General features: G+C 52.4%; 1 protein-coding gene across 1 annotated transcript in view; it reads right to left on the bottom strand.

Annotated features, from left to right (window-relative positions):
* LOC144508245 (protein-glutamine gamma-glutamyltransferase 2-like) overlaps positions 1-4,968 on the bottom strand; it is a 56,723-nt gene extending 51,755 nt beyond the window's left edge. Inside the window, exons 1-4 of the mRNA XM_078236061.1 lie at positions 4,778-4,968; positions 4,252-4,522; positions 3,837-3,995; positions 1,771-1,876 (exon numbers count right to left, since the gene is read on the bottom strand). Of these exons, the coding sequence (XP_078092187.1) occupies positions 1,771-1,876; positions 3,837-3,995; positions 4,252-4,522; positions 4,778-4,968 (727 nt within the window). The remainder of the gene's footprint in view (positions 1-1,770; positions 1,877-3,836; positions 3,996-4,251; positions 4,523-4,777) is intronic.
* Between the last annotated feature and the right edge of the window lie 3,443 nt (positions 4,969-8,411).

Genomic DNA, 8,411 nt, shown 5'->3' on the forward strand with positions numbered 1-8,411 from the left:
ATCTCAATATGCCAACATCTTCATGCACAGGTGCGAACAAGGCCTCTTCACTGCACAGGATTTTCAACCAATGCTATACACTAGATACATCGATGACATTTTCTTCCTTTGGACTCATGGTGAACAATCACTGAAACAACTATATGATGACATCAACAAGTTCCATCCCACCATCAGACTCACCATGAACTACTCTCCGGAATCGATTGCATTCTTGGACACATGCATTTCCATCAAGGACGGTCGCCTCAGCACCTCACTGTACCGCAAGCCCACGGATAACCTCACGATGCTCCACTTCTCCAGCTTCCACCCTAAACACATTAAAGAAGCCATCCCCTACGGACAAGCCCTCCGTATACACAGGATCTGCTCGGATGAGGAGGATCGCAACAGACACCGCCAGGCGCTGAAAGATGCCCTCATAAGAAAAGAATATGGCGCTCGACTCATCGATCGACAGTTCCGACGCGCCACAGTGAAAAACTGCACCGACCTCCTCAGAAGACAAACATGGGACACGGTGGACAGAGTACCCTTCATCGTCCAGTACTTCCCCGGAGCGGAGAAGCTACGGCATCTCCTCCGGAGCCTTCAACATGTCATTGATGAAGACGAACATCTCGCCAAGGCCATCCCCACACCCCCACTTCTTGCCTTCAAACAACCGCACAACCTCAAACAGACCATTGTCCGCAGCAAACTACCCAGCCTTCAGGAGAACAGTGACCACGACACCACACAACCCTGCCACAGCAAACTCTGCAAGGTGTGCCGGATCATCGACATGGATGCCATCATCTCACGTGAGAACACCATCTACCAGGTACACGGTACATACACTTGCAACTCGGCCAATGTTGTTTACCTGATACGCTGCAGGAAAGGATGGCCCGAGGCATGGTACATTGGGGAGACCATGCAGACGCTACGACAACGGATGAATGAACACCACTCGACAATCACCAGGCAAGAGTGTTCTCTTCCTATTGGGGAACACTTCAGCGGTCACGGGTAATCGGCCTTTGATCTTCGGGTAAGCGTTCTCCAAGGCGGCCTTCACGATACACGACAACACTGAGTCGCTGAGCAGAGACCGATAGCCAAGTTCTGCACACATGAGGACGGCCTCAAACAGGATCTTGGGTTCATGTCACACTATCTGTAACCCCCACAACTTGACTGGACTTGCAAAATCTCACTACCTGTCCTGGCTGGAGACAATACACATTTCTTTAACCTGTGCTTAGCCCTCACTCCACTCACATTGTCTGTACCTTTAAGACTTGATTACCTTTAAAGACTCGCATTCCAACCATTATTTTGTAAATTGAGTTTGTGTCTTTATATGCCCTGTTTGTGAACAGAACTCCCACTCACCTGATGAAGGGGCAGCGCTCCAAAAGCTAGTGGCTTTTGCTACCAAATAAACCTGTTGGACTTTAACCTGGTGTTGTGAGACTTCTTACTGTGTTTACCCCAGTCCAACGCTGGCATCTTCACATCTCGGAGGATTCCTCAGTGCCTCCTTCCGAGGTGTCATCCAAGGAGTCGTGGGCAGTTTGCTCCAGATCAGCGGGAGCGGCGGCAACACCCGAAGTTCCGGGTTCCTCTGGGTCCAGAGCTGGAAAGAAAAAGCACATGTTAGGGGGAGGGAGGCAAAACATTCCATGCAGCATCGCACTTATTTAGAGGAGGACCAATGTTGAGGGTGCGCTTCTGCTCACTTGCATGCTGTACGTCGACCTGGCTGTCGGTATGGCCCATCACCCCCTGCCAGCCCCATGGTACACTCCTCCATGTAACTCAGCTGCCACAGGTCAGGCACACCACCACCAGTCTGTGTCGTCTTCCGTGCGTTGTGGATTTTCTTTTCCTGTGGGGACACAAGGTGGATAGCAAGCATTAACATATTGCAGTACATGATGTGCAATGTGTGCCTGTGTTTTGGGCGTTGTGCTGACAGTTTGGGGAAAGCAGTCACCACTGAAGGCTGCTTGTTGAGGGGTGGGGGGAAGGAGTTAGATTCTGTTCCTGGGGGAAGGGTCACTTGTTGCATGCCCTTCAGGTGTCTAAGCAGGATTGGAGATCTGTGCCAAGCATGTGTGCTGTTTCAAGAGGGATGCTCACTCATCCTTGCTGCTCACAGAAAGTTGAACATTATTTTGCGACACTGCCAGCCAGGGTGTGGTGTCAGGCTCCTGGCATTCACCACTCTGCCACCTCCTCCCACAATGCCGTGGCAGATGCACCCCTTGGGTTGGGGCCCTGGCCGGGGAAGATCTGCTCACACCTCTCCTCCATGGCATCTAGCAGGTGCTTCTGGTCTGCCTCCGAAAATCTGGGAGCTGGTTCCCGCGCAGCCATCTTTGTGGCGTGACTGGCTGTGTGTCCATTCCTGCAGCTTATAAACAACTCTGGCTTATGAGGGAACTCTTTTCTTTCCCAACCAAATAAATGAAATCAAATTAACTCAGGGGCAACTCAAAAGGGGCAGCTCCCTAAAAGGAGGGGAACTGCCTGAAACAAAAGACAAAGCGGAAAGGAAACTTAAAACATCAAATTAAAATGTGATTAAAGGGGTCAATAATACACCCCACTCCCTGCGGTGCCCAATGGGCACGGAAGGCATCAACTGTGTCCTCGGACACCGCATGCTCCCTTTCCAGGGGCACCTGGATGGATGACCCCCTCAATCGCCTGCTGCCTGGACCTGTAGACAGCACACCTTGCCGGGCCCAGCAGCAGGTTCATGAGGAAGTCGTCTTTCTTCCCCGCCCCCCTCCGCACTGGGTGCCCGTAGATCAGGAGCGTGGGACTGAAGTGCAAATAAAACATCAATAAAAGGTTTTTGAGAAAACTGAAAAGGTTGTGCAGGCTATGACATGAAACATAGACATGGTCCACGGACTCCACAAGATTGCAAAAAGGGCACGCTTGGAGCCAAGAACCAGTACAATCTACAATTGATGCTTGCAACACTCTCCACCCCAGGTCCCTGAGATAGTGGGGGGGGAGATCCCTCTGTAGAGGGACCTCCACTGGGGACCTCCACCACCCGGCGGCAACAAGTCGCCAACAAGGGTGAAAGGAGAAAAGTTGAAAGGGAATATTAGGGGGGGGGGCTTCTTCACGCAGAGAGCGGTGGAAGTGTGGAATGAGCTGCTGGATAAAGTGGTAAATGCGGGGTCACTTTTAGCATTTAAGAAAAACTTGGACGGGTTCATGGATGAGAGGGGTGTGGAGGGATATGGTCCAAATGGGGGTCAGTGGGACTCGGCAAAAAATGGTTCAGCACAGACAGGAAGGGCCAAAAGGCCTGTTTCTGAGCTGTAATTTTCTGTGGTTCTATGGTTCTAAGTTCCGTCAAGATGTATCCGGGCGATGGGCGAGATGCGGTAGTGGAAGGTGTGCAGCAGCAGCCCGTACAGGAAACGCCTCCGTGCGGTAGCAAAGGATACAGAGGCATTTCCATGAGGCGACTCAAGCTGTGGGGTGCCTGACCTGGGAGGGGGGTCTAGGCTTTAGGCCAATGTGAAATTCCGTCCGAGCAGGGGCACGCTCGGGCGGGATCCCACCGCACAGTTACGCCTCCTCAAGACCACGTGTGCCCTCGGGTCCAAGCACGACCGTCCTAAGGTCTTGGATGGCTTTGGCTGCGTGCCGGACGGCCACCCCCGCGCGCTCAGCCAGCGTGTGAGAGTTCATCCAGCCCACTCCTCCGCCATCCAGCACGTCCCCGATCCTGTTCACCCGGCGTCCACGGCCCTCCTCTCCGCCAGCCACCCGAAGTTATATAGTTGGAGGAGTGGATTTCTCAGCAGCGACTCTCATACGAGAGCCGCTACTCCTGACGGGGGAGAGCTGTGTCGTGAGGCCACCGTGTTCCAGACTTTGAGGAGGTCCTGGTAAAAGACGGGCAACGCCTGCAAGGAGGTCCGAAGATTCCCCAGATTTATGTACAGGAGCTGCACGTCATAATTCAGGCAGTGCACCTGGAGGAAGAAATACGTTGTCAGGGCACACCATCGTGGAGGAGGCTCGACGTAAAGGTATCTCTGCAGGGTCTGGAGGCGGAAGGTCATCACCTGGGTGCGAAGGTACACCAGCGCCTGACCGCCCTCCCTAAGCGGGAGATACAGAACCTCAGCAGAGACCCAGTGCAGTCTGTTGTCCCAGAAGAACTGGACAAGGGTTCTCTGGATGTTTGTGACAAAGTCAGGGGGAGGGGTCACAATGGCCAGCCGTTACCACAACATGGAGACAATCAGCTTTTTTATGACGAGAACTTGCACCCTTTAAGATAGCACTCGGAGCAGTCCTGTCCAGCGGCTCAGGCGAGCGGTGACTTTTGGTCTCCAGCTCCTGCCAGTTCGCCAGCCAGGATTCCTCAGCCGGGCAAAGATGGACTCCCAAATAGAGGAGGTTGATCCTACTGCAGGTGAAAGGCCTGAGCTCCTCCGGAAGGGAGTCCGTCTCCCACAGACAGACCAGGAGTCCGGAGCACTTGGCACAGTTGATCCTGGCAGGTCAGCCCAGTCCGCGCACAGTCAAACCTGACAACTTTCTCCACAAGAAGCGCAGGAATGGCTCCACGCAAATCAAATACATTTGGCCGGACAAGGGGCAGCCCTGTCGCACTCCTCTCCCAAAGCGAAGGGGCACCATCAGGGACCCGTTAACTTTAATGAGACACTCTGCGGCAGAGTACAGTAATTGGATCCGGGCAATAAAATGCATCCCGAACCCGAATGCCCGCAGAGTTCTGAGCAGATACCTGTGATCCATCCTGTCAAACGCCTTCTCCTGATCAAGAGACAGGAAGGCGCTCGACAGACCAGCCCCCTGGGAATGGTGGATTAGGTCCTGGACCAGATGGGGATTATCGTGGATCGAACGGCCCGGGACTGTGTAGGACTGGTCAGGGTGGATCATGTGGTCCAGCACGAAGCCAAAGGGTGTTGACATTGGCCTGGCAAAGATTTTATAGTCTGTGCTGAGGAGGGAGACCGGGCGCCAGTTTTTTAGTAGGCGAAGATCCCCTTCTTGGGCTGCAGGGCAATGACAGCCCTGCACCAAGAGAGTGGCATCTCCCCTGTTGCAAGACTCTCCCCCAGGATCCCCATGTAGTCATTCCCCAGGAAGTCCCAGAATGCCCTGAAGAACTCCATGGTCAGCCCCTCCAGCCCCGGGGCTTTCCCCCTGGAGAGGCTGCCGAGGGCGCCGGCCAGCTCCTCCAGGCTTGCAGGAGCATCAAGCCTCCCGGCGCCCCCTGGGCCGACATGCGGCAGATCCTCCCACAAAACTCTACGGACATCCTCGCTGGACGGATCTGGAGAGAAGAGGGCAGTGTAGTAGTGTCGTGTGATGGCCCTGATGCCTTCTGAATCCGAGACGGGGGAACCATCGTCGGTCAGCAGCATAAGGAACTGCTGATGGTTAGCCCACCCTTTTTCCAGCGAGTAGAAGAAGGGGGTCCAGGTCCACGCGGAACTGGAGCCACGACCTCACATATGCGCCGTGAGACCTGACGAGTTGCAGTTTCTGGAGTGCACCCTTCTTCTCCCTGTACTCCAGCTGCAGGACCGGGTCCGCGTCAGGCTGACCGAGACGTGACTCCAGGTCGAAAACCTCCTGCTCCAGCTCCTCGACCCTGGATTTCCGCCTCTTTGTCGACCCCCTCACTCCTGAAGGTACGGATGTAAGTCTTGCCCACATCCCACCATAGCCTCAAGGAGGGAAGCCTCCTTGAGGCTATGGTGGAACCGCTTGTCCTCCAGCAACAGGTTGTTAAAGTGCCAGTACGCGGCACTATTCCAACTCTAGTGCTCAGAATGCAAACACTTAGCAGCCTGCTTCATTAAGGAGAGTGCGGGTGCAGTGAGTGTGGCCAGTCAAGTTGGCAACAAATACTTGTGAGAAATTTTGAAGACTGCATTCAGTTGAATGTCATTCATCCCTCAGGGTGCTGATTGACTGCCATTCAATAGGCTGCTGTCTCCAGGCGGGGTGCAATACTCAGGGCTCCCATTCAAGAGAGGGAATGATGACACGCTGGGGTTGTGCATGTCAGCACAATGCTAGTTCTCTGCAGGGCAGCAGTGAGGACAGTATGTTCAAGGGATGGAGGGATTGCATGCCCGCATTATCCGCAACCATGGGGGCATGAGGTAAGCGGGCAGCCATGTCTGTATGTGGGGGGAGACAGGGGGTGGGGCAGCAATGAGGCCAGCAATGTCTATGTGGGGGTGGTTGTTGGGGGCCAGTGATGCCAGCGATGCCTCTGTGGGGGTTATGGAGGCCAGCGATGTCTATGTGGGAGGGGTTGTGGAGGCCAGCGATGTCTCTGTGGGGGGTTGTGGGGCCTTCGATGAGTCCAGCGATGTGTGTGGGGGAATGTTGGGGCCAGCGATGAGGCCAGCAATGTCTCTGTGGGGTGGGGGGTGGGGGGGGGGCAGTTGTTGGGGCCAGTGATGAGGCCAGCGATGTCTCTTTGGGGGGTTGTGGGGGCCAGCGGTGAGGCCAGCGATGTCTCTTTGGGGGGTTGTGGGGGCCAGCGGTGAGGCCAGCGACGTCTGTGGGGGTTTCAGGGCAGTGATCTGGATGCTGGGAGGTCTTTTCCATGATCTCCCAGTGATGTGCGCATGCGCGGGTTCCCGCTTATCCCACCGATTTCAGGCTCTTTGGCATGAATAGGCCCCGCCCCCTGGGTTTTTAATGATATTCATGACTGGGATCTCTGTGTGCACAGAGTGCGGAGATTTAGGTGAGAAGCTGAACTGAGAAAACAGTCAGGATTTAGAACTGTTCTCCCACCAATTCAGCACTTTTGAGAGAATCACGGCCATTATCTCTACACTTTATGTCTGCATTTAACTACCCACAATAGATTATCAAAGATTTATATCATATTCAGCATACATTCATTGCAATCTTTTATTATTTGACACTGAAAATACATTGCTGCGTTTACACACATAAAAATTCAAGACTTTTTCTTCAATTATCCCAAAGGTTGGAAAAATACGTTGCAAGCTCACTTTATCCATTTCTGCATTAGTCAAATCTAAACCAGTTCAACAAGTCCAATGGAAATTAAAAATTATGGGCAAAAGGCAGAACTGACAATTACCTTTCCACACCCAGTTCTGACAGGGTTTTGAACTAGAGAGTGAATGCAGCACCATTGTATCCAGCCTCCTAAAATAACTGTCCAATTGGATGGAGTGGATTGCTTGAAATGTGTACTGTAGAACTTTTTTTGTCAATATTTAGAGGGTCCAACCAGGGAAGGGGCTGTGCTGGACTTAAATCTGGGGAATTAAGCCAGACAGATGGTTGAGGTTGTGGTGGAGAAGCATTTTAGTGATAGCGATCGCAACATGATACAACTTAAGCTTGTTATGAACAAAGAAATAGACAAGTTGCAAAAAAAAGTTTTGGAATGGGGGAAAACAGAGTTTACAAAAACAAGGGAGGATCTGGCCAAACTAGACTGAGAATAGCTACTCGTGGGGAAATCTACAGAAAAGTAGGGGAGGGGTGGTTCAAAAAGGAAATGGGGAGGGTACCAGGCTAGCATGTTCCCTCCAGGGTGATAGGAAGGAGTAACTAGTCCATAGAGCCATGGATGACAAGAGATATTCAGGATATGATGAGAAGGAAAAGAAAGGCTATTAGCAGGTACAAGGGGAACAAATCAGAGGTGGCATTAATGAAGTACAGAAAATGCAGGTTGGAACTAAATAAAATAATTAGGAAAGCAAAGACGGGATATGAGAAAGCTCCGGCTGGTAAAAGAAAGGAAAGTCTCAAGATATTCTAAAAGTATATCAATGGGAAGCAGATAACCAGGGAAAGAGTCGGGTACATTAAGGACCAAGAGGGCAATCTGTGGGTGGAGACAGAGGACATTGGAAGAGCGTTAAATTAATACTTCACATCCGTCTTCACCCAACAGAATGAGGATGAAGGTAAGGAAGTCAGGGAGAGAGACTGTGACGTTTTTGAGCAAATTGACAGAGGGAAACCCAAGGTATTGGAGCGGTTATCAGGCTTAAAAGTGGAGAAATCTCAAGATCCAGATGAACCATAGAAACCATAGAAACCCTACAGTGCAGAAGGAGACCATTCGGCCCATCGAGTCTGCACCGACCACAATCCCACCCAGGCCCTACCCCCACATATTTACCCACTAATCCCTCTAACCTACGCAATTTAGCATTCTAAGGGGCAATTTTTAACCTGGCCAATCAACCCAACCCGCACATCTTTGGACTGTGGGAGGAAACCGGAGCACCCGGAGGAAACCCATGCAGACACGAGGAGAATGTGCAAACTCCACACAGACAATGACCCGAGCCGGGAATCGAACCCGGGACCCTGGAGCTGTGAAGCAGCAGTGCTAACCA

This window comes from Mustelus asterias, chromosome 20 (genome assembly GCF_964213995.1).
Source record: "Mustelus asterias chromosome 20, sMusAst1.hap1.1, whole genome shotgun sequence".
Classification (NCBI taxonomy): Eukaryota; Metazoa; Chordata; class Chondrichthyes; order Carcharhiniformes; family Triakidae; genus Mustelus; species Mustelus asterias.